Here is a 25,487-nt window from a genome sequence, read left to right on the forward strand (position 1 = left end):
TAAATGATCCCATTGTTTAACCCATCTCCCTAGACAAGTCAGAACATTCCCTGCTTGTCTATGGCAGGAGGAGTAAATGCTTTCCTCAGGGCTAAAACACAGTTGGGGGGGGGGGGTCGGGGGTTGGGGGGGAGAGAGAGAGAAGAAAGAGCGGGGTGAAGGAGTAGTAACCGTATTTATTAAGCCATACTAAGGGCAGGTTTGTTATATTTGTTAGGCGCTTACTATACGTTGAGCACTGTTCTAAGCACCGTGGTGGATGCAACTTTTCCAGGTTGAACACACAGTTCCCGTCCCACATGGAGTTCACAATGTAAGAGGGAGGGAGGAGGATTTAATCCCCATTTTCCGGGAGATAACCGCAACCGGGAGAAGGGAGTGATTTGTCCAAGGACATACAGCAGGCAAATGGCAGAGCTGGGACGAAAACCCAGGTTCTCAGCCTCCCAGGCCCATGCGCTAGCCACTAGACCCTGCTGCTTCACGGTTCTCCTCCGGGACCTTAACCGAGCTCCTCGTCGGGACCTCACGCCTGACCTGGCTCTCCTCTTGGGCCAGTGGGCCTACTGATCGCAGCACCCAGATCACCGCGTGCCAGGTACTCTACTAAGTCCCAGTCTACGTGAGCCGAGGAGGCACCGCTCGGGAACTCGGGAGAGGGACTCGGGGGGCCAGGGACCCCACTCTTGGCTGCTCTCCGGGGATACAGTGTGGACATCGAGAGGAGGGTCTGGCTCACTTGGCCCTCAGACAAAGCACAACCTCGGGAATGTGGGAGGCACCGGCTTCGATGCCTTGCTGTTGGGAGCAGGAGATGTGTCTGTATTGTACCCTCCCAAGCGCTTAGTACAGTGCTCTGCACACGGTAAGCCCTCAATACGACTGAAAGGAGGACCGGACACCCCTGAGAGGGTAGGAGGAGGCGGCCGGTGACAGCCCAACCCCCAAAAGGTCCCTCGGGGCTAGTTTCGCTTCCTGTGGGCTTTCTGCTCTCCTAGCCCTCTTCATAAATCTTGGACCTCACCGGGAGGCCCCTGACACAAACACTCTCCGAATCCTAAGCGGTAGCCGACTGCTTGTAGCTACTGTGGCTCCCTGGGCCCCTGCCCCCACTCAGGAGAATGTTTTGATTAGCTAAAAATCCCCCAGATAATGGTACTCGAGGTGAAGAAAGGAGCCGGGAGGTAAAGGCCGCCGTCTGCTCAGAACCGGTCCGTTCTCCAGTTCTCCACGAGTGGCGTTTTTTTGGGGAAGGTCACATCGTAGTGATCGACGTTTCCCTGGGGATCGACGGGTTGGGGCAGGGGGTGCTGGGCAATCTAACACGCCTGCCGGGTTGCCTTCCAGGTTTCTAGTCAGGAAGCCATAGCCAGTTTGGATCAACGGTGCTCCCAAATCCGCCTCTCGTTCCCGCTTGGCGACACGTCAGTTCTGACTGATCGGCGGCGGCATTAACATTGGAGGGTGGGTGGGTGCATGGGGGGCTGCGGGGAAATGGAGAGACTGTTTTGAAATTGGCGGGGTGTGTGTGGGGCGGGGAGGAGGGGGGAGATAAAAGGGGGAAGTTTAAAGAGCGTATGGGGGGGGGAGGCGCTGACAGCTGGAGGGAGGGAGGGAGTCACTGGGGAGAGGAGATCCATCCATTTTAGGAGTTGGCTACCTCTCATTCTGAATCACTCTGACTGGAGAGCAACAGGCTAATGTAACTACATGGCTCCGCTAGAACTGATCTGAGAACCCAATTCTGGGTCATTTGGGTCTAGATGGGGAACCGGTCCCTCCTTCAAAATACTGTTTCCATGGGGAAGTTGACCGCAACATCCATTGAGGCTTTGGGTGCCATTTTTCAGGAGCCAGTCATGTTATAAGTCTGAGGGGTGCCTGGACTCTTACGTCCTCCACAACCAGAATGCTTTATCTCCTTGTCGTGCCATATTTACTTTAGTAATATCTGTGGTGTCTGTTAAGCATTTACTCTGTTTCAGGCACTATATTAAGCACTGGGGCAGACACAGTCCCTGTCCCACATGGGACTCACTATCTTAATCCCTGATTTACAGATGAAGGAACTGAGGCCCAGAGAAGTGAAGTTAGTCGCCCAAGGTCACACAGCAGACAAATGGCGGGGCCGGGACTGGCCCTTCTGACGTCCAGGCCCACTCTGTTTCCACTAGGCCACCCTGCCTCTCGGTATTACCGCACTATATTTAGAGCACTGTAAATCCTGGGGACTTGCAGAAAGAGTCACCATCATCGGACATCAGTGGTATTTACTTACTGGGTGCGGAGCACTGTAGTAAGCCTGGGCCCACGAACCGAACGGCCCAGGAAGGCTGGGGCCGAGCCCGGGAACCTCAGCGGCCTATCAGGGCCTCGGCTGACGCCGGGTCCCGATGTGCAACTGGCTCTTCCGCCCCCGGACTGGAGCCAACTCGTGGACTGTAAACGGAACAGACTGGAGCTGGCGGAGGATAGTTTCCTAATCCTTCCACCGGGTCCCTAGACCGTCAGCTCTTTGAGGGCCGGGACCGTATCGACCCACTCGATCGTATAATCTTCTCCCAAGGGCTCAGTCCAGCGCTCTGCACATGGTAAGCGCTAGAAAAATACTATGGAATGACTCCAGTGGTTGCCCAACCACTTCTGTATCAAACAAAAACTCCTCACCGTTGGCTTTAAAGTACTCGATCCCCTTGCCCCCTCCTACCTCACCTCGCTTCTCTCCTGCTACAACCCAGCCGGCATACTTGGCTACTTTGGTGCTAAACTTCTCACTGGGCCTCGCTCTCACCTGTGTCACCGCAGACCCCTGGTCCGCACCCTGCCTTTGGCCTGGAACACCCTCCCCCCTCTCAAATCCAACAGACAATGACTCTCCCCCCGACTTTCAAAGCCTTACTGAAGGCACATCTCCTCCAAGAGGCCTTCCCAGACTAAGCCCCACTTTTCCTCATCTCCCGCTCTCTTCTGCATCACCCTGACTTGCTCCCTTTGCTCTTCCCCGGTCCCAGCCCCACAACACTTATGTATAGATCTGTCTTTTTGTGTATTTGTATTGATGTCTTGTCTCCGCACATATTAAGCGCTCAATAAGTGTGACTGAATGAATGAATGTCCAAATTGTGTGATGGCAACCCGTGTCATAGCGGGACCGTCCACGGAATGCCCCCTCCACCTAGGGAGCCTGGAGGTTATGAATGGAAGGAAGCCACTTTCTAGCCTCAGTCCAGAAGATCCAGTTTCTAGTTTCCCAGGCCTCTCCGGCTCCAGACCCGGAGGGCTCGCTCATTCATTCTGCAAGCTACCCGACAACCACCAGGTCTCTGCTCAAGTGATATCACCACCATCATCGGCGGCATTTATTGAGCATTTACCTCGCATGGGAGGGTATGATACGGAGTCTATAGACACATTTCCTGTCCACGACGAGCTTACAGACTAGAGGGGGAGACAGACACGGTACCGGAGGAAGATCTCATTCCTCCCCTCCCTCGTCTTCCTGCTACGGGCCAGGACCCTCCGGCCTGGAACCAGTGAAATAATAACACGGGCCTCTTGATTTTATAAATGACCTGACCTGGAGGTCAAAGGGGCCAGCGCCCCTCCAAACTCTCCTTTGCAGGGGAGAAAGACCAATTGCCCCAAGCACGGCAGCTGGGAGAAGCTCGCACTTGCATTAGCAGCAAGGCTTGGAGAAATCAATACCTTTCCCACCGGGCAATGGGATTGCTGGTAGAGGAAATAGCACCGAGCCCCGGCGAAAGCTCTCTGAATAAGGAATGCTTTGGAAAACAGTTAGTCTCATTAGTGCTTTACCCTAAAATAAGCATCTCAAAGAAATCACCGGGCCTCTCTCTTTATCATTTAAGTGCTCTTTTTTGGGTGTGGTGGGGGGGAAGGGCAGTAAATTCAGTGATTATTTATTCCTCAAGACATCCCAACATTGAGGATTTCCCCCATTTTCCAGATGGGGAAACTGAGGCTGAAAGAGTCTACAGTTCCCAATTCTAAAGCCCCCAATGAGTAACTGGGATAGCTGAAAACAGAACTCCTGGACTTCCAGGCCACAACCTTTTTTTTATATGGCATCTATTAAGCGCTTATTAAGTGCCAGGTACTGTACTAAGCCCTAGGATAGACACAAGCCAATCAGGTTGGACAGAGTCCATGTCTCACGTGGGACTCACAGTCTTCTAGAGGAGGTACCTGAAGCCCATAGAATTGAAGTGACTTGCTCGAGGTCACATGGCAGACAAGAGGCAGATCCAGGATTAGAACCCAGGTCCCTGTGCCGCCCAGACCAGTGCTCTATCCACTAGGCTGTGTGTCTTCGTGGTGGGGGAGCCCCACCAGAGGGGTGACCTCAAATGTTTGCTGGGAAAAAGGCAGCAGGAGAAGAAGTCAGAGGCTGGGGTCGGCTTGCCATTGGTGTGAAGGAGCCGGAAATCTGAGGGCTCTGTCAATAGCTCCCCATTCAAGGAAGAAATCTGGGTGGGGGTTGGGGGTGTGTGTGTGTGTTCAGTGCCTGCCTCTTATTGTGTTAGAAAAACAAACCTAACACACACACACAAACCCCCCCCAACGCCTCATACCCCAACTTCCAAAGGCCCCGGTAGCCAGGGCGAAGTTCCTTAGGGCTGCCCCTCCCCGGAGGCCAGAAGCCTGACTTTAAAAGCAATTAAGGGTCCAGGCTATTTTAGGATTACTCCCTGACCACCTGGAATATCTTATTAAAGCACAGATCAGATGTCCAGAGCAATTTCAGTCTCTCATTCTCCACTCCTCCCCCCAAACCATTAACCCTTTCCTTCAAGGTCTACGGTATAAGAAGATTCGATGTCATTCACTAAAGCCACTTGCTTCAGTGCTCCCCCTGTTAATCTCTAGAAGTCTCTCAACTTCTGGGCAAATGTAGCCCGATTTGCCTGCCTCATCTACCCCAGGGCTTAGAACGGTGCCTGGCACACAGCAAGTGCTTATCGATCAATCGACAGTATTTACTGAGTCGCTTATGCTTGGGAGAGGACACTGTAACAGACACATTCCCTGCTCACAACGAGCTTACAGTCAAGTACCACTATTATCTTTTTCTTATGGAGGCAAATTCCTGCTGATTCCTTTAGTCTCTGGACGTGGGGAGTTGGGGGAGGAGAGATATTCAAGCTGGTTTTCTTCCTACTGTCTAAAATTTAACAGCCTCCAAACTCCAAGGTCCATGACTTTGGGACCTGGTTCTAACAGCTGACCATGCTACCTCTCCCAGAGCATTTAACACACAGAGGAACAACACTGTGGCTTACACGTGGTGGAAGGGCTCGGCTTTAATAATAGTTGTAATAATGGCACGTAAGCACACGCCAGACGCTGTACTAAGCGACAGGGTGGATACAAGCAAATCGGGTTGGACCCCCTCCCTGTCCCACATGGGGCTCCCAGCCTTCATCCCCGTTTAATAGATGACAGAACTGTGAAGCACAGAGAAGTGAAGTGACTTGCCCAAAGTCACACAGCAGACAAGTGGCAGATCCGGGTTTAGAACCCAGGTCCTTCTGACTCCCAGGCCCGTGCTCTAGCCGCCAGGCCACACTGCTTCTCTTCAACAGAGCTCAGTTGTCACTACGTTCTGAAAGCAGTTTGGGACTCCTGGGGGCTCGATCAATTGGATGGCTTTTACGTCGGCCTGTGGTGTTTCAGGTTGTGCCACAGTCCGCCCCAGGTTTTGCATTTTGAGGTTTAAAAAAAAAAACAAACCCGAAACAAAATCCAACGGATAAAACCCCCACTCTCAATGTAGTCATGCCGTCCGATGTCTGTTGACCAGATCTTTGGCCGCGAAGCCCCTCCTGGCCCCCACCGGCTTTAACCACCGCCCAGAGTTAATGAGACATGCACAGGGCGATGGCAGGATTAGAGGGGAATCAGCAGAAATTCCTCCTGTGGGTGGAGAGGAGCCTCGCGAAGTGAAACAGATGCTGTTATAAGGCACTGTTGTACTACAAAACCCTCCCGATAAGATCGGGATTACCGCTCTGTGCTGCAGGCCCTCAAACACCAGGAGGACTAGAGTTATAATTACCAGATCCACACCTTCCGCTGTCTGTAACCTCAGGAGGGACCAATGAAAACCCCAGGCCGCTTCTTATGAGGGCAAGAGAGATCGATTCCAAGTCCCGGGCTTGGAAAAATACCTGGAGACACACCTCTAAGTGGCGGGAAATGGGGAGGAGGGGGAGAGTCAGGCAGCCAGGGTGCCTCGTATTTTGATTTCATCCATGGTCCCCTTCCCCAAACATCTTTAGAACTCCCTGGCCAGGCAAGAAAATGGCTGCCATCACTCCAAAGGTTCTGCGGACAGAGGTGGCTCCTGGCAGAAGACTGAAGGGAGATTTCGATCCCGTCTCAGTGTCGGGAGCATCGAAACCGTTGGGGGGGGACTGTTGTGAACGGGGGCATGAGGACGTATGGGAAAAACGCTTATTCCCCAGGGTGACCCGTCTGGGAGGCACCTGATGCCCGCGTGGCTCGTACGGGGCCTTGGCCCTCACCGGGCCCGCCGCGTTTCCACTGGCACAGGGCTCTGCTGAAAGGGAAGTGGTCCGGCCCGTTCCTCGCTGAGCACCCCAGCCCCGTGGTGGCAGCTGAGAGCACTCTCCGCACGCCTCTTCGGGGAGGGAGCCGGCCCGCGCTTTACCCCGGCCAGAGAATGAACCGGGGGCCCAACTGGAAATGGACTCTCTCTCTCAGTTTCTCCTGGACCCAGGTTCTCGGCAGGAGGAGCCCGGAGCCCCGAAGGGCGACAGACAGAAGGAAAAGAGGGGGCTGGAGGGGAACCTCAAATGAGTCTCCTTCCCAGAACTGATTCTACTGACACGGCCCCGCAGGACCTACTAGCTGTGGGTCTTTGGAAACCATAAGGAGAGTGCAGAGACCTTCCCCCTCCACCCCTGGCTCCAGGAGGGGAGGTCTTGTAACCTAATAGCTGGGTGAAGGGGGTATTTGTTAAGCACTTACTATGTGTCAAACACTGGTCTAAGCATTGGGGTAGGTACAAGGTAATTAGGTCAGACCCAATCTCTGTCCCTCATGGGGCTCACGGTGTAAGTAGGAGGAAGAACAGGAGTCAACCCCCATCTTTACAGTTTTAGGGAACTGAGGCCCAGAGAAGTGACGTGACTTGCCTAAGGTCACCCAGCACCTTTTCTTCTCCTGGTCTCGGAACACCTGCTTTCACTTAAGGCCGCGGGCCAGGCACGGCAGTCCAGCCTTCCCATTCCGCTCCATGGGCTGGCCGGGAAATCGGGCCTCTGGCGACCTGCTGCTCCCCCAGATGGATTTCTGTCCAACTCAGAAAAACCCAAAGGGACCGAGCTCCAAGACCACCTTGCAGAGAGATCCATGACAGGGAAGCGTGGGTCCCATCAGGCTTCCAAGAGGGTCTCTGGGTGATGGGTGCCAGGGACCAGAGAGCCCGAGCCACCCGCTGCCCCGGGGGTCACCCGCTCCCCGCTCGGGGTGACCGCTCGGCCCGACACGGCCCAGCCCGGCCACCGCCTCACACGCTTTCAAAATCCCGTTCTCGCTGGATCCCATTGACCTACCTCTGGTTCACCTTCCCCCAAAATTAGGGAAGTGGAACTCTTTTGGTTTTGGGGGTTGTTTTCTTCTTTTAAATGGTACCGGCTAAGCGTTTACTATGTGCCAGACACTCAACTAAGCACTGTGGTAGATTCGAGATAATCAGCCCGGACCAGTCCATGTCCCACATGGGGCGCACAGTCTTCATCCCCATTTTCCAGATGAGGTCCCTGGGGTGCGGAGAAATCAATTGACTTGCCCATAGTCACAGAGCAGAGAAGAGCGGAGCTAGGATGGGAAACCAGGTCTTTCTGACTCCCAAGCCAGGGATCGTTCCACTAGGTCCCGCTGACTCTAAGTTTGAGCCCCTGCTCAATCTGGTCCCCGGGGCTCCATGCAGGCGCCCGATAACTCATCTTCCTCCTCTCTTCTCTGCTCCCCCATCCTCCCGGCTCACCCCCAACAAGCGGTCAACGCTGCTCATTTGCTTTGTGTTGACAGGACTCTCCTACCACCCCGGTGTCAAGAGGAGATCAGCTTTTTGGCCCATTCCCTTGATCTACCGTTTTTATTTACTTGGCCGACGGAGAGTGACGGGCCTCAGAAAGCAGAACTCTACAGTCATCTGGCTTCCCACCACCCTGGCGTTAGAACCTCCGCTACGGTGTAGGGAAGCAAATATTTTCCCAGAGCATCTTCGCAGGAAGCGTGAGAAGTCTAGGGTCCCTCGCGGTGCTCTGGGAAGCCCCAGGGTCCCAGCAGGTGTCTTGGTCTTCCAATTTTAAAACGCCACTTTTCTGGGGCTGTTCTGGGGGTGACCAAAAAGAGCAGCGTGACCTCGTAGGGAGAGCCCGGGCCTGGGAGTCAGAAGGACCTGGTTTCTAATCCCGGCATCGCTGCTTGTCTGCTGAGTGACCTGGGGCAAGTCACTTCACTTCTCTGAGCCTCAGTTACCTCATCCTTAAAATGGGGGTTAGGACTGTGAGTCCCATGTGGGACATGGACTGTGTCCAACCTGATTACCTTCTATCTACCCCAATGCTTAGTACAGTGCCTGGCACCTAATAAGGGTTTAACAACAACAACAACAAAACAAATAAAAGAACAAAAAAAAAGAAAAGAAAGCTCTTAAGATCCAGACACAAGGCACAATCAATTCACTGCATCTGGGTCTACGAGAACCTCGTGATTCACACTTACAAAAGCACCTCTGGAGACTTAAATAGTTATTTCAGGAAGTGTGGCTTTTGCGGGAGGGGCTGAACTATTTAGATCACAGAGCGAAAGTGTCTTCGGAGCTCAGCATTTTCTGGTTTTCATTGAAATTTGAGTTTTAAATGCAGCCTCCCACCTAAAACAAAGTTTAGCCTGCCTTCTGCTGAGTCAGAAAACCTTTTAAAAACAAACGCCTTTTCCAAATTCATCTCGGATTAGTGGTTTTCTAAATCAAGCAGCTATCTACCAAAATGCAATCCAACCGAGATCCCCTGTTCAACTGTGGAGCACCACTTGTAAAAAACAAAAAACAAAACAAACCAAGACCAACAACAAAAAATGGCTGTTACATTGGCTACTGTTTTGAACTCTGTGGCCATTGTTCGCAAGGAACACCTCTCCATTTCCACCCACAATTTACTTCCTCCTAAAAACAGCAGCATTCAAACCCAGGGGCCCAGCGCCCGACATGGCCTCAAAGCCGATGAGTGAGTAGATCATTTGTGCTCCTGCTTGAGCAAGGAGGAGCAGGGCCTATTGGAAAGAGCACGGGCCTGGGACTCAGAAGGACCTGGTTTCTAATTCCGGCTCCTCCACTTGTCTGCCGGGTGTCTCTGGGCAAGTCACTTCATCTCTCTGGGCCTCAGTGCCCTCGTCTGTAAAATGGGGATTAAGAATGTGGGACTTGGACTGTGTCCAACTTGGTAAGCTTGAAATCTACATGGGCATAGAGAACGGTGCCTGGTTCAGGGTAAGTGCTAGCAAATAAAAGGAAAAAAAAAAAGGAGCAACACAAAACAGGAAGAGGAGGGGCGTGAGCTCGACCTGCCAAGATGGGACTTGTCCCCCAGAGGAGAATCTATTTGGAGATAGAGTCGGGGAGGCTCCTGTGGGTAGAGAAGCAGGGTCGGGGACCTTTTCACAACAAGGAGTTCAAAACCAAATGCAGCCAGTTAAGTTTCCTTAGACCAAGGCCGTCTACTACGGCCTCTCGGTCGGTCCAGATCCCGGGGAGGGGAAAGATGCAGGTTCGGGGCGAGCAGCCCTCTAGGCAAAGAAAGGGGCAGGTGGAATGAGACCTCAAGCTTATGGGCCGCACTAGCTTGGCAACCGGCCAGCAAAGAGGAACGCAAAGCAACTGGGCCAACGGTACCCTTGGGCACCAGAGCGCTCCAAATGGGAGAGGTGGGTCTCGTGGGTCCCGCTGAGTGACTTCTGAAGCTACTTCTCTCTCTCCCAGCGTCTCTCCCGCTCCCAGCCCCTCAGTGTGTCTCCCTCCCTCTCTCGGCCAATTCTGAAGGGGCCCTTCCCCACGCACCCGAGGCCTGACCCGACCAGCTGCCTCATTTCCTGAAGAAAGGCTCCGGGGCTCGCTCGGCGGGCCGCTCGCCCGCGGCTGCTCTTTCGAGGAACGGCCGTGTGCGAGAGGAGCCTGGCCGGCTGCCAAGCCCCCAGCCGGCCCTGCCGGCCGCCTCCCACCAGCGCTTCCCTTGCGATGTCAGGAAGCTGCTCCGGAGCGCCGGCCCGGAGCGCCCACCGGACCACCGGGCAGAGCCGCTGCCCCTTCGCCGGAGGGACCGGGGAGCCGAGCGATCGGCCGGGGCCGTACCTAGCCCGGTGGCCAAGGGGCGCCCCCGGCCTCAGGGATCAGGACTCCCGACTCCGGCCCTGCCGCTGGTTTCTGGGGTTGATTTCATTCCCTGAGGGGAGGACAGGAGGGAGGGATGGATTCGAATCGTGTCTCTCCCCCCACCCAGATGATAAGAGGCAGGGATGCTTCCCATTCTACCCACTCAGAGAGTTGCCACGCCGGTGAAGTCGACGAAGACAGTGCCACGAGAGGGGGGACCAGGTGGTGAAGTCAGGTCTTCGACGTTTGCCCCAAATACCGGGAGCCGAAGAATCTCCTCTCAGGAGGTCTCAACTCAGAGGGCTCGGATTTTTAAGATACGGAAAGGTCTGGCTTGTGGCCCCGTGACCTGCCCCCGTCCGCCTCATCCGCTCCCCGACCGTAATCCCCGCCTCGCCCCAGCCAAAGTATGGCGGAGTCCCGAGCCGGGGAGGGCAACGCTACCCCGGGGGAAACCCGGACACTCAGCCCATCTGCCTCGCTTGACCTCAGATGGGTCCCGTCTCTAGCAGCTGGCGAAGAGCCCCGTCTTCCCGGAACAGAGAGCTCGGATACCTCGCCCATGCTCGTCCGGGGAGCCGCTGTCAGCTCCCGGGAGAGGACCCCGGATGTGCGGATTTCCCGGCCTAATCCCCAGAGGGGCAGAGGGAGGGATGACGAACCGGCCCGGCTCTGGCCTGGGCTCTCCGGGCCCGGCGGGCCGAGGGCGGACGACCGGTAGCCGCGGAATCGGTCTAACACCTCTCCGCTCGGCCGAGATGGCGGCGCGACCACTGACCTGCCTGAGCTGCTCGTCCAGATTCCAACTGGGCCGTCCTGGCGGAGAGCCCGGAGGCGCTGCTCTGGGGGCGTCTTTGCTCTGGTCTTCCTTCCCGTGGGGTCCCCGCGGCGGCCCTGGGGCCGGAGCGGGGTTGGAGGCCGGAGCCGCCCTGGAGTCGAGGTGGGCAACCTTCTGGGCGGGGAAGTACTTCAGGGCCACCTGGCCGTCTTTCTCCATCACCTCTGGGTCCTCGCCCTCCCCCTCCTCCTCTTCTAAGCCCCCTTCCTCCTCATCGTCGTCGGGCTCCGAGGTGACGCTGCTCTGGTCGAAGGCCCGGGGGGCTCCCGTGGCCGGCGGGCCTCTGGCCAACGGCCCCGGGGCTGGGCCGCCGGAAGCCCGGCCGGATGTGGTGGTCAGAATTGCCTGCTGGGCCGCCAGCTGCTGAGCGTAGAGGAGCTGGGCTTCTCTCAGCTGACGTTCCTGCCTCTCTCGGGACTCCATCTGCAGAGGGGCCGGGGGCTGCTGCTTCTGCAGCTGCTCCATCGTTCCCTCGGGCTTCATCCACCGGTGGGCATGGCTGGGAGACCGGGCACCGTCCCAAACCTCTGCAAAGAAATCATCGGATCCCTGGGTGAGACACAGGCGGAGGGGAGCCTTCCTATCAGAGCCCGGGCCTAGGAGGCGGAAGGGCCTGGGTTCTAATCCAGGCTCCGCCACTTTCCTCCTGTGCGACTTCTCTTCTCTGGTACCTCATCTGAAAACCAGGGATTGAGACTGAGAGCCCCATGTGGGACAAGGACGCATGCCCAACCTGATTTGCTTGTACCCACCCCAGTGCCCAGTACGGTGCCTGGCACACAGTAAGCGCCTAACAAATGCCACAATTACTTTTATTATTATTTTTCTCCAGCAGAAGGTTCTCAGGAACGGCAGCTGTACGGAGCAACTAACTGAAAATACCTCCTCGCGATTTCCGACACAAAGATACCAGGCAGTGTTGGTGACGGTTTCGGGATTTCTTTTCTTTCAAAGGGGGAATCGTCAGTTTGGCCGAGGATAAAGCCGAAAAAGCCCTACTCTGCCTCAGTGTTCCTAAATATTCTGACTCTATCGGGGGGCAGGGTGGGGGGATGGCACTGTACAAGGTTCAGGGCTATTTGGATAGAAGAGTTAGAGATAGCTGGGAAAACACCAAAGTCACAGGGCTCGGCCCATTTCCGGTCTTACACTGGACCACCATGTTGGCCAGAGCTGCCCGTGCACTTGGCCACAGAGGGCAGACGATCGCTCTCCTCCCAGCAGAAAGCAGAAAGTTTACTCGAGTTGCTCGCGACATTTTGTGTTAACCACTGATTTTTGTTGTTTTAGAAGACCTGGCTTGACTGGTCCCCAAAGCGTTCAGCGGAGCTCAGATCCTCAACAGGGCTTCGGATTTCAAAAGCGTGAAGGGGAGAAATCCGTGAGGAAGCCGAAATCTCAGATTGCCATCGTCATTAAGGGAGGAAATTCCTCTGGAGATTTTAAGGTTAATCAATTGAAAGCCAATATCGATACCCGTCTGCGGGTTAGCAGTTAATTTCCTTTTTTAGGAAAAAACCCTTCCAGGTAAACGCTACCAGATTCACTTTCTTTCGATTCATTTCCGCCATAATTCCACATGACTCATGCTAAAAAGAAAGGCTTTTCTGGGTGTGATTCATTCTAGAGCAGGTTTATCAGCATTCTTTATGAGCCATTCTCCCAACACTCACCCCCTTCTCATTCACCCCCCCGCCCCCCACCCACCCCGAGTGACACGTTGTTAGACACGCTACACAAAAGGGTGTGCGGTGAAAAGCGTGTCAGACCTTCACGCTTCCTCGGAACGGGCCTGCGGGTAAACCATCGTCCGCACGGACATTTCGGGGAACGCGACTCGGCCGACACGGCCAACGCTTCTGCCTCAGTCGCGTACATTGGGAGCAACGACTGTCGGCGGGCCGCGGCTTGAGATGTTCATTACCACACTGTCTCACTACAGCCGGGGAAGAGGAGAGCCCGGATATCTTTAGCACCCCCAGAAATTCATGGGAGATAAGGCAACCGCATCTCTGGCAATGAGTCTGCTTGGACATCGGACATTCTTCACGGATTAGAGCCAGAAAAGGGAATGTTTAAAACCAAGCAAAAGATTAGAGGTAGATTAAGAATCATCAGCCTCTAGGTTTGTTTATTTTACAAGCCCTGGCTTTCCGTTCCGTTTTGAGGAAGATTTAAATTCCAATTTGCCTCCCTCCGTGGCATTCATCCGACTCGGGCCGTAGAGAAGAAATCCGTGGGCTCGGGGTTTGGACTACTTGGGCTCTTTTTATTGCTACAATAAAAAATTCCAGGAAAAGATTTCTCTTCCCGTAAAAACACGAGAGGGCGAACTTAACCAAATTCTTACGAAATGTGGAAAGCCAAATAAACCAATTTGGTCAGAGTTCAATAAGACGAGAAAAAAAAAAGCGGTGATAACGACGGCCGAGTTTCCTTCCACAGGATTTCCAGGGGGGGATGGCCCAAGTCGCTAACCACAATCCCTTCCCCACCTTTCCTTCTAACCAAACTTCCACCCCCACCACTGCCAGCAGTGAGCAAGAGCCTGCTACTTTTTGGTTGGGCCCTGCCCTGAGGGGCCTGATCTTTAGATAATTTAATAACAACAACAATCATGATAATAATATCCGTGATAGTTGTTAAGCACTACTATGTGCCAGGTACTGTACTACGCGCTGGGTTACAATACCCAATACAAGCTAATGGGGTTGGACACAGTCCCTGTCCCTCTTAATCCCTGTTTTTAAGAGGAGGTAACTGAGGAACAGAGAATAATGATGGCATTTGTTAAGCGCCTACTACGGGCCAGGCACTGTTCTAAGCGCTTGTGTGGATACAAGCTAATTCATTCAATCGTATTTATTGAGCGCTTACTGCACGCAAAGCACTGTACTAAGCGCTTGGAAAGTACAATTCGGCAACAGAGAGAGACCATCCCTACCCTAGAAGGGCACTGGGTGGGACACAGTCCCTGTCCCACAACGGAGCTCACAGTCTTAACTGTAACTGAAGCCCAGATAACCCTAATAATAATGATGGTATTTCTTAAGCGCTTACTATGCACCAGGCACTGGTCTAAGCGCTGAGGTAGATACAAGGTAATCAGGTTGTCCCACGCGGGGTTCACCGTCTTCATCCCCATTTTACAGATGATGATGTTGTTGGTATTTGTTAAGCGCTTACTATGTGCAGAGCACTGTTCTAAGCGCTGGGGTAGATTCAGGGTCATCAGGTTGTCCCACGTGAGGCTCACAGTCTTCAGCCCCATTTTACAGATGAGGGAACTGAGGCGCAGAGAAGTGAAGTGACTTGCCCACGGCCACCCAGCTGACAAGTGGCAGAGCCGGGATTCGAACCCATGACCTCTGACTCCCCAGCCCGGGCTCTTTCCACTGAGCCACGCTGCTTCCTCTTATGAGGGAACTGAAGCACAGAGAATAACAATAACGACGGTACTTGTTTAGTGCTTACTAGGTGCCAGGCACTGGTCTAAGCGCTGGGGCGGATACAAGCTAATCGGGTGGCCCCACGTGGGGCTCACAGTCTTCATCCCCATTTTACAGATGAGGCCACTGAGACACAGAGAAGAATAATGTTAATAATAACGACGGTACTTGTTTAGTGCTTACTAGGTGCCAGGCACTGGTCTAAGCGCTGGGGCGGATACAAGGGAATCGCATTGGACACAGTCCCCACCCACATGGGGCTCGCACTCTTCACTCCCATTTTCCGGATGAGGTCACTGAGGCCCGGGGAGGCGAAAGGACTGGCCCAAGGTCACCCAGCGGACAAGTGGCAGCGCCGGGATTGGAACCCAGGACCTGGGGCCTCCCGGGACGCGCCCGACCCGCCACCAGGTTGTCCCTTTTTCTTCCTTCTGTGGCCCCGCTCGTCTCCCCGGCGGGGGCTCCAGGGGAGGCTGCGGCGTCGCGGGCCGTGGGTTCTAATCCCGCCGCCGCCACTTCTCAGCCGTGCGACCTCGGGCAAGTCCCTTCCCTGGGCCTCCGTCCCCTCCTCTGGGTGAAGGCCGGGAGCCCCACGTGGGACGACCCGATGACCTTGCTTCCTCCCCGGCGCTCGGAAGAGCGCTTGGCGCAGGGTGAGCGCGGCAGGCGAGCCGTCCCGTTTGGGCTCCCAGCGCTCAGTCCAGGGCTCTGCACCCCGGGGGAGCTCAATCCCTCGATGCATCCCAGCGCTTAGGGCAGTGCGTGGCACCACGGTGACCGCTCCCCCTCCCCCCCCCCCGGCCTTTCTGCCTTCCTCCTCCTCCAGGCCGCCCTCGGGACTTCCCCCCCCCACAACCCGACCGTCGGGAGCGGCCGGGCGTCCCTCACCTGCGCCGAGGGCTGGGCTGCGCTGCGGGCTCCGCGTCCCGGCCTCCGTCTCCGGGCGGTCGGGCCCCCGTGTGCGGCGGCGGCGGCGGCGGCGCCCGCCTCTCCCCTCCGCCCTCTTCCCTCCGCCTCCTCGGGCCTGGCTGAGGCGGGGCCCGCACCGGAAGCGGGGGCGGGGGCCGCACCGGAAGCGCTCCTCGGGACCGGCCGAGGCCGGGCGGGCGGGAGGGCGGCCGCGCGCTCACCGGAAGTAGCGCGCGGGCCGGGCGGGGGCAGCAACGGCCGGGCGGGGGCCGCCCCGGAAGTGGCCCCGGTGACTCAGCCCAGGCTGAGGACGGGGGGGGGGGAGGGGAGCGCGCGCTCACCGGAAGTAGCGCGCGGGCCGGGCGGGGGCAGCGGCGGCACCGGAAGTGGCCCCGGTGACTCAGCCCAGGCTGAGGGGAGGGGAGGGGGGGGGCGCGCGCTCACCGGAAGTGGCGCGCGGGGCGGGCGGGGGCAGCAGCCGAGGGCGAGGGCCGCACCGGAAGTGGCCCCGGTGGCTCGGGCCAGGCTGAGGGGCGGGGCGCGCGCTCACCGGAAGTAGCGCGCGGGGCGGGCGCGCGGGCCGGGGGGGGGGGGAGGGGAGGCGAGGCCTCGCCGGAAGTGGGGCGGGCGAGAGGGCGCGGGCCGCCTGGCAACGAGGTCACCGCGGGTAAGTCACTTCCCTCCCCTGGGCCTCGCTTCCCTCATCTGTCAAATGGGCGGGGAGGGGGGCGGCCCCGGACCTTGGATCTCCCCCCCCCCCCGCGCTTACAGCAGCGCTCGGCACGTAGTAATAATAATACTGTTGGTATTTGTTAAGCGCTTCCTATGTGCAGAACACTATACTAAGCGCTGGGGTATTCATTCATTCAATAGTATTTACTGAGCGCTTACTATGTGCAGAGCACTGGACTAAGCGCTTGGCATGAACAAGTCGGCAACAGATAGAGACGGTCCCTGCCGTTTGACGGGCTTACGGTCTAATCGGGGGAGACGGACGGACGAGAACGATGGCGATAAATAGAGTCGAGGGGAAGAACGTGTCGTAAAAGATTACCCTGCAGGTAATCAGCTGGTCCCACGTGAGGCTCACGGTCTTCATCCCCATTTTCCAGATGAGGTCACTGAGGCACCGAGAAGTGAAGTGACTTGCCCATAGTCACACAGCTGACAAATGGCAGAGCCAGGATTCGAACCCATGACCTCCGACTCCCCAGCCCGGGCTCTTTCCTCTGAGCCCCACGAACAGTGTCGGTGTTCGTGAAGCGCTCACTATGGAAGGAGCGTGGCTCAGTGGAAAGAGCCCGGGCTGGGCAGTCGGAGGTCATGGGTTCGAATCCCGGCCCCGCCCCTTGGCAGCCGTGGGACCGGGGGCGAGTCGCTTCCCTTCTCCGGGCCTCAGTTCCCTCATCTGGAAAATGGGGATTAACTGGGAGCCTCACGTGGGGCCACCTGATGCCCCTGTGTCTCCCCCAGCACTTAGAACAGCGCTCTGCACAGAGGAAGCGCTTAGCAAATACCAACATTATTATTATTATTTTCTTTTGTGGTCCCTCTCCCCCTTTGAGACCGTCAGCCCGTTCTGGGGCGGGGATTCTCTGTCTGTTGCCCCATTGTATATTCAGTCATTCAGTCGTATTTATTGGGCGCCTACTGTGTGCAGAGCACTGCGCTAAGCGCTCGGAATGGACAATGGGGCAGCAGATCTAGAGACCAGCCCTGCCCCACCACGGGTATTCATTTCGTAGCATTTATTGAGCGTGTCTATACGTATTTATTGAGCGCCTACTGCGTGCAGAGCACTGCGCTAAGCGCCTGGAATGGACAGTGGGGCAGCAGAGAGAGACCAGCCCTGCCCCACCACGGGCATTTATTTAGTAGCGTTTATTGAGCGTGTCTATACGTATTTATTGAGCGCCTACTGCGTGCAGAGCACTGCGCTAAGCGCCTGGAATGGACAATGGGGCAGCAGAGAGAGACCAGCCCTGCCCCACCACGGCCATTCATTTAGTAGGATTTAATGAGCTTTTTTATACGTTTTTATTGAGCGTATTTATGTGCAGAGCACTGGACTGAGCGCTCGGAATGGACAGTGTGGGGCAACAGATAGAGACCAGCCCTGCCCAACAATGGGCATTCATTCAGTCGTATTTACTGAGCATATTTATGCGTATTTATTGAGCGCTTACTGTGTGCAGAGCACCTGGAACCGACACTTGGGCAGCAGATAGAGACAATCCCTTCCCAATAACGGGCATTCGTTTTTACGTATTTATTGAGCGTATTTATGTGCAGGGCACTGCACTAAGCGCTGGGAATGGACAATGGGGCAGCAGAGACCAACTCTGCCCAACAACGGGCATTCATTTAGTAGCATTTATTGAGCGTATTTGTGTGCAGAGCACTGCGCTAAGCGCTCGGAATGGACGACGGGGCAACAGAGACCAGCCCTGCCCAACAACGGGCATTCATTTAGTCGTATTACTGAACATATACGTATTTATTGAGCGCTTACTGTGTGCAGAGCACTGCGCTAAGCACCTGGAATGGACAATGGGGCAGCAGAGAGAGACCAGCCCTGCCCCACCACGGCCATTCATTTAGTAGCATTTATTGAGCGTGTCTATCCGTATTTATTGAGCGCCTACTGTGTGCAGAGCACTGCGCTAAGCGCTCGGAATGGACAGTGGGACAACAGAGACCATCCCTGCCCAACAATGGGCTCACGGTCCAGAACGGGGAGACAGAAAAAATAAAACAAGTAGTCAGGCGTCAATAGCATCAAGAGAAATAGAATCATAGATACAGAAGAACTCACCTCCTCCAGGAGGCCTTCCCAGACTGAACCGTCCTTTCCCTCCCTCCCCCTTCCCCTCCCCGCAGCACCTGTGTATATTTGTACGTATTATTCTATTTATTTTATTTATTAATGATGTGCACGTAGCTGTAGTTCTGTTTATGTTGATGCTATCGCGGCCTACTTGTTTCGTTTTGCTGTCTGTCTCCCCCCTTCTAGGCTGCGAGCCCGTGGTTGTCACTGTTTGTCGCCGAATTGTACAGTCCAGGCGCTTAGTACAGTGCTCTGCGCTCAATACGGGCGACTGAATGAATGAAATAGAGTCATAAATGATATAGAGAAATATAGAGAAGTGATGTGGGGAGGGGAAGGGGGTGGAGAGAAGCAGGGGATGGGGAGGGGAGGAAGCGCTTAGTCCAGCCCACCCTAAGGGCTCAATAAATAGGGAATGAAAATAAAATGAGGCAAAAACGAAATGAAAAACGAACGAAGGAATGAATGAGAAGCAGCAGGGCTCAGTGGCAAGAGTCCTGGGTCATGGGTTCGAATCCCCGCTCCACCACTTGTCAGCTGTTTGACTGTGGGCAAGTCGCTTCATTTCTCTGGGCCTCAGTTTCCTCATCTGTACAGTGGGGATGAAGACTGGGAGCCCCACGGGGGACAACCTGATCACCTTGTATCCTCCCCAGCGCTTGGCACAAAGTAAGCGCTTAAATACCATTATTATTATTATTATTATTAATCCCGGCTCCACCACTTGTCAGCTGTTTGTGGGCAAGTCGCTTCACTTCTCCGGGCCTCAGTTTCCTTATCTGTCAAATGGGGATGAAGACTGTGAGCCCCACAGGGGACAACCTGATCACCTTGTATCTCCCCCCAGCGCTTGGCACAAAGTAAGCGCTTAACAAATACCGTTATTTAGTAGTAGTATTATTATCGTTAATCCCGGCTCCGCCATTTATCAGCTGTATGACTGTGGGCAAGTCGCTTCAGGTCTCTGGGCCTCAGTTTCCTCATCTGTCAAATGGGGATGAAGACTTGGAGCCCCATGGGGGACAACCTGATCACCTTGTATCCTCCCCAGCGCTTGGCACAAAGTAAGCGCTTAAATACCGATATTATTATTATTATTATTATTAATCCCGGCTCCGTCGCTTGTCAGATGGGTGACCTTGGGCAAGTCGCTTCACTTCTCTGGGCCTCAGTTTCCTCATCTGTCAAATGGGGATGAAGCCTGTGAGCCCCACGGGGGACCACCTGATCACCTTGTATCTCCCCTAGCACTTGGCACAAAGTGCTTAACAAATACCGTTATTTATTATCATCATTATTATCATTAATCCCGGCTCCGTCGCTTGTCAGCTGGGTGACCTTGGGCAAGTCACCTCGCTTCTCTGGGCCTCAGTTTCCTCATCTGTCAAATGGGGATGGGGACAGTGAGCCCCACGGGGGACAGCCTGATCACCTTGTACCCCCCCCCCCAGCGCTTGGCACAAAGTAATCGCTTAACAAGTAAGTAAGCGGTATTTATTGCTATTATTATTCTCATTAATCCCGGCTCCGTCGCCTGTCAGCTGGGTGACCTTGGGCAAGTCGCGTCACTTCTCCGGGCCTCGGTTCCCTCATCTGTCAAATGGGGAGGGGGCAACCGGTGACCCCGTATCTCCCCCCCAGCGCAGAGAGCAGCGCTTGGCACAGAGTAAGCGCTTCAGCCGTGTGACTGGGGGCGAGGCGCTTCCCTTCTCTGGGCCTCAGTGACCTCATCTGGAAAATGGGGATTCACCCTGAGCCTCACATAGGACAAGCTGATGAGCCTGTATCTCCCCCAGCGCTTAGAACAGTGCTCTGCACCTGGCAAGCGCTTAACAAATACCAACATTTATTATTATTATTATTATTAATAATAGATACCGTCATCATGATGATGATGAGGATAAAAACGATTGAATGAAGGGAGGTGGGGGGGGCGGGGGGTGGGGCGCCCGCCGGAAGTGACTCTGCCTCTCCCCCTCCCCGGGCGCGGGGGGGCGGGGCCGAGGGGGGAGCGCGCGCTCGGGCGGGCCGGAAGCCGATCTGGCCAATGGGGAGGGCGGGCGGGCGCGCGGGCGGCGGCTTCCGGGGGGGGGGGGGGGGGCGCGCGCGCGGGCCGTTGGAAAGCGCGCGGGGGGGGGGGGGAGGGGCGGCGCGCGCTGGAGGGAGGAGGGCGCGTGCGCGAGGACGATGACAGAGCGATCGGCGGCGGCGGCGGCGGCGGCGGGAAGAGGACGAGGACCAGGCCGCAGGTAGCGGGGCGACAGACACACCGACTGACTGACCGACAGACCGACCGACAGACTGACCGACAGACTGACCGACAGACAGACCGAGTGACTGACTGACATTGTTTTAATGAGATGTTCTTCCCCCTTGACTCTGTTTATTGCCATTGTTCTTGTCCGTCCGTCTCCCCTGATCAGACTGTAAGCCGGTCAATGGGCAGGGACTGTCTCTATCTGTTACCGATTTGTCCATTCCAAGCGCGTAGTACAGTGCTCTGCACATAGTAAGCGCTCAATAAATACTAAATACCGCTACTACTACAGACAGACTGACTGACAGATGGACTGACTGACTGGCTGACAGACCGACAGACTGACCGACAGATCGACTGACTGACTGACAGACCAACAGACTGACCGACCGACTGAGTGACTGACAGACTGACTGACTGACTGACCAACAGACAGACTGACCGCCCGCCAAGCCCTCGGAGGGCACCGGGGGACCTGCTACCCTCCTCCCCCCACCTACCCCCCCCCGCCTCTCTGCATCTGCTTGACTTAGACCCCACCTACCGCATCATAATGACTCTAATGATGATGACGGGATTTGTTAGGCGCTTACTATGTGCCCAGCACTGCTCAAAGCGCTTAGGAGGTGCAACGCCCTGCCCTGGGCGCTTAAGAGGTGGCGGGCCCTGCCCTAAACGCTTAGGAGGTGGCAGGCTCTGTCTTAGGCGCTTAGGAGGTGGCAGGCTCTTTCTTAGGCACTTAGGAGGTGCCAGGACCTGCCCTAAGCGCTTAGGAGGTGCCAGACACTGCCCTAGGTGCTTAGGAGGTGGCAGGCCCTGCCCTTGGCACTTAGGAGGTGGCAGGCTCTGCCCTAAGCGCTTAGGAGGTGCCAGACTTTTCCCTAGGCGCTTAGGTGCTAGGCCCTGCCGTAGGTGCTTAGAAGGTGCCAGGCCCTGCCCTAAGCGCTTAGGAGGTGCCAGGCTCTTCCTTAGGCACTTAGAAGGTGCCAGGCCCTGCCCTAAGCGCTTAGGAGGTGCCAGGCTCTGCCATAGGTGCTTAGAAGATTCCCGGCCCTGCCCTAGGCACTTAGGAGGTGGCAGGCTCTGCCCTAAGCGCTTAGGAGGTGGCAGGTTCTTCCTTAGGCGCTTCAGAGGTGCGAGACTCTGCCCTAAGCGCTTAGGAGGTGCCAGGCTCTGCCATAGGCGCTTAGAAGATTCCCGGCCCTGCCTTAGTTGCTTAGGAGGTGGCAGGCCCTGCCCTAGGGGCTTAGGAGGAGCCAAGCCCTGCCCTAGGCGCTTAGGAGGTGCCAGGTCCTGCCCTAGGCACTTAGGAGGTGCCAGGTCCTGCCCTAGGCACTTAGGAGGTAGCAGGCCCCGCCCTAGGCATTTAGGAGGTGCCAGGCCCTGCTCTGAACTCTGGGGACGGGGACTCCCAGCACGTCGGGTGTCGTCTGCCTCCCCCCCCCCAGGCTGCGGGCCCGTTGCCGGGCAGGGATCATCTCTCTCTGTTGCCGAATTGGCCTTTCCAAGCACTTAGTACAGGGCTTTGCACAGAGTGAGCGCTCAGTAAAGACGACTGACAAAACGAATGGATTTCCCCTATTTTGGGGATGAGGGAAGTGAGGCCCCCAGAGGCGCAGGGGCTCGCCCAAGGTCACCAGGCAGACGAGCGGCGGAGTCGGGGTCGTCCTTCCGAGCCCCGGAGCCGCTAGGCTGTGCGGCCGGGCCGGGGGCACTCAGCACGGGGCTCCGCGTGGCGCAAACCCTCGATGAACTAGGACGGAGCGCAGGGGCGGGTGGGTGGTCGCGTCCCGTTAAAGAGATGTCACCCTCCCTGTCGCCGTCTAGGTGCGCGTCTGTATCATCCTCTCAGCGGAGCTGATTGAAAATGGCCGATGAAGAAATCGCCGCCCTCGTGGTGGACAACGGCTCGGGGATGTGCAAGGCCGGGTTTGCCGGGGACGACGCCCCGCGGGCGGTGTTCCCCTCCATCGTCGGCCGCCCCCGGCACCAGGGCGTCATGGTCGGCATGGGGCAGAAGGACAGCTACGTGGGGGACGAGGCCCAGAGCAAGAGGGGCATCCTGACCCTCAAGTACCCCATCGAGCACGGCATCGTCACCAACTGGGACGACATGGAGAAGATCTGGCACCACACCTTCTACAACGAGCTGCGCGTGGCCCCCGAAGAGCACCCGGTCCTGCTGACGGAAGCGCCCCTGAATCCCAAGGCCAACCGGGAGAAGATGACCCAGATCATGTTCGAGACCTTCAACACGCCGGCCATGTACGTGGCCATCCAGGCGGTGCTGTCCCTGTACGCCTCCGGCCGGACCACCGGCATCGTGATGGACTCCGGGGACGGGGTGACCCACACGGTGCCCATCTACGAGGGGTACGCGCTGCCCCACGCCATCCTGCGCCTCGACCTGGCCGGCCGGGACCTCACCGACTACCTCATGAAGATCCTGACCGAGCGAGGCTACAGCTTCACCACCACGGCCGAGAGGGAGATCGTGCGGGACGTCAAGGAGAAGCTGTGCTACGTCGCCCTGGACTTCGAGCAGGAGATGGCCACCGCGGCCTCCTCCTCCTCGCTGGAGAAGAGCTACGAGCTGCCCGACGGCCAGGTGATCACCATCGGCAACGAGAGGTTCCGCTGCCCCGAATCCATCTTCCAGCCCTCTTTCCTGGGGATGGAGTCCTGCGGGATTCACGAGACCACCTACAACTCCATCATGAAATGCGACGTGGACATCCGCAAGGACCTGTACGCCAACACGGTGCTGTCCGGCGGCACCACGATGTACCCGGGCATCGCCGACCGGATGCAGAAGGAAATCACCGCCCTGGCGCCCAGCACCATGAAAATCAAGATCATCGCCCCCCCGGAGCGCAAGTACTCCGTCTGGATCGGGGGCTCCATCCTGGCTTCTCTCTCCACCTTCCAGCAGATGTGGATCAGCAAGCAGGAGTACGACGAGTCCGGCCCGTCCATCGTCCATCGGAAATGCTTTTAGCGGGACTGACGGCTTGGGGGGGGAGGTTAGGGGGAGCCTGGTTCTCGTCAGCGTTTACTCTTTTAGCTGCGCCGGGGGCGGGGGGCGTCTACGCATTCCAGGAACGGACCAAGCCGACCGAAATACCCTGTTGTCTTTAAACTTATTGAAGGATGATTTATTTATTGTTCACGCCGCTTAGCCGACGCCTTCCTTTCTGATGTAACCGGTACTCGTTGGCAGAGGTGGCTTAGTTAGACTTATTGCTCGTCTCACGAACCGTGTTTGATCGTTGTAGTAAAGTGTCCGTGATCTCATCTACTCTGACTGGCTGAGGCTTCTGGAAAACTCAGACTTGAATAAATAGCCAAGGCTTCCCTTGAACCGAAAAACCCGCAGTTCGTGTTTCTGTTCAGAATAAAGATCTGCAATCACGCTGAGCTACTTGTCACATTTTTTAGAAAACATCCTGGAATTTATTTGGTTTTTGCGGGGAGGGCGAGTGAGGTGGGGCTTGTTTTTTCCAATTTAAAGATGGCTCTGGTAAGTCAACTCACCCCCTTACTAGGTCTTGACCAGGCGACTGGTGGGTAAAATCCTTCCGTTCCTACAGATCTGCGATCTCGCTGTCCCCAAGCCCCATCATTTGTCCTGCAGGTTTTCAAGTCCTAGCACAGCAAACTTTTTTAGAGCAAACTCAGGCCAGGCTGTTCGTGTTCCAAGACCGCATTTGCGTGGTGTAGCCGAAGACTGCTGGTCAGAAAGCCCAAGGACCTGGGTTTGAGTCCCCCCACTTGGGTGACCGTGGCCAAGTTACTTAGCTGCAATTATAATAATGGATTCTGGAAAACACCCATGGGCTGAGCAATCTATTAAGCTCCTGGGGAGGTATGGGACGAATTTCCCCTTTTAGAGATGAGGGAGCCGGCACGGAAGTGAAGTGACTTGTCCAAGGTCACCCTGCCGGCAAGTGGCGGGGCCAGTATTGGAAACTAGGTCCCCCGATGGGGCTGTGCCGTACCTCCGTTCCCTTACCTACAAAGGAGGGATCATACACGCCTCTCTTCCCATCTCACAGGCCTGTGATGAGATAAATAACGTGAGGGCCGGAGTCGAAGACGGAGGTTTTACTTAGTAAACCGTGGCCATTGATAGAAGGAAACTCAGCTCATTTTGGGCAGGGAATGTTGTCCTCTCCCAAGCGCTTAGTACAGGGCTCGCCAAGCAATGTGGCCTAGTGGCTAGAGCCCGGGTATGGGAGTCAGAAGGACCTGGGTTCTCACCCCGGCTCCGCCATTTGTCTGCTGGGTGACCTTGGGTCAGTCGCTTCTTGGTGCCTCACTTACCTCATCTGTAAAATGGGGATGAAGACTGTGAACCTCATGCGGGCAAGGACTTTGTCCAACCTGATTAGCTTGTATCTACCCCAGTGTTTAGAACAGTGCTTGGTACATCATATGCACTTCAATACCACAATTATTATAGTAAAGGCTCAATAAACACCACTGATTGCTGAATAGAGTAGTATTCCTTTACGTTGTAATGCATGGGTAGGGAACGTGTCTTCCAACTCTCAATCAACTAATTGTATTTAATAATAATAATAATATTAAGCACTTATTACTTGCCAAGCACTGTTCTAAGCACTGGGGTAGATACACTTAACTTCTCTGTGCCTCAGTTCCCTCATCTGTAAAATGGGGATTAAGACTGTGAGCCCCATGTGGGACAACCTGATTCCCCTATGTCTACCCCAGCGCTTAGAACAGTGCTCGGCACATAGTAAGCGCTTAACAAATACCAACATTAT

At 55.8% G+C, this 25,487-nt stretch overlaps 2 protein-coding genes across 4 annotated transcripts in view; one reads left to right on the plus strand and one right to left on the minus strand.

The window, feature by feature from the left end:
* ARID3B (AT-rich interaction domain 3B) overlaps window positions 1-15,763 on the minus strand; it is a 47,482-nt gene extending 31,719 nt beyond the window's left edge. Inside the window, exons 1-2 of one of the 2 annotated variants that reach the window (XM_029066057.1) lie at window positions 15,596-15,763; window positions 11,199-11,785 (exon numbers count right to left, since the gene is read on the minus strand). In XM_029066057.1, coding sequence (XP_028921890.1) covers window positions 11,199-11,741 — 543 coding nt within the window. In that variant the 5' untranslated portion in view covers window positions 11,742-11,785; window positions 15,596-15,763. The remainder of the gene's footprint in view (window positions 1-11,198; window positions 11,786-15,595) is intronic. The other variant, XM_029066058.2, reaches the window with a different exon arrangement.
* Window positions 15,764-16,208: 445 nt separating this feature from the next.
* LOC100092493 (actin, cytoplasmic type 5) lies at window positions 16,209-24,117 on the plus strand. 2 transcript variants are annotated; one of them, XM_029065708.1, is made up of 2 exons: window positions 16,209-16,283; window positions 22,528-24,117. In XM_029065708.1, exon 2 carries the CDS (start codon window positions 22,568-22,570, stop codon window positions 23,696-23,698), a length of 1,131 nt encoding a protein of 376 aa, XP_028921541.1. In that variant the 5' UTR covers window positions 16,209-16,283; window positions 22,528-22,567; the 3' UTR covers window positions 23,699-24,117. The 2 variants fall into 2 exon arrangements, with proteins under 2 accessions (XP_028921541.1, XP_001515149.1); XM_001515099.5 differs by lacking the exon at window positions 16,209-16,283 and adding an exon at window positions 20,602-20,692.
* Window positions 24,118-25,487: the final 1,370 nt, after the last annotated feature.

The sequence above is a fragment of the Ornithorhynchus anatinus genome, chromosome 5, assembly GCF_004115215.2.
Source record: "Ornithorhynchus anatinus isolate Pmale09 chromosome 5, mOrnAna1.pri.v4, whole genome shotgun sequence".
Taxonomy (NCBI): domain Eukaryota; kingdom Metazoa; phylum Chordata; class Mammalia; order Monotremata; family Ornithorhynchidae; genus Ornithorhynchus; species Ornithorhynchus anatinus.

Excerpts from the sequence above, each read along its gene's own strand:
- LOC100092493 (XM_029065708.1), top strand. The coding sequence starts at position 22,568 with ATGGCCGATGAAGAAATCGCCGCCCTCGTGGTGGACAACGGCTCGGGG.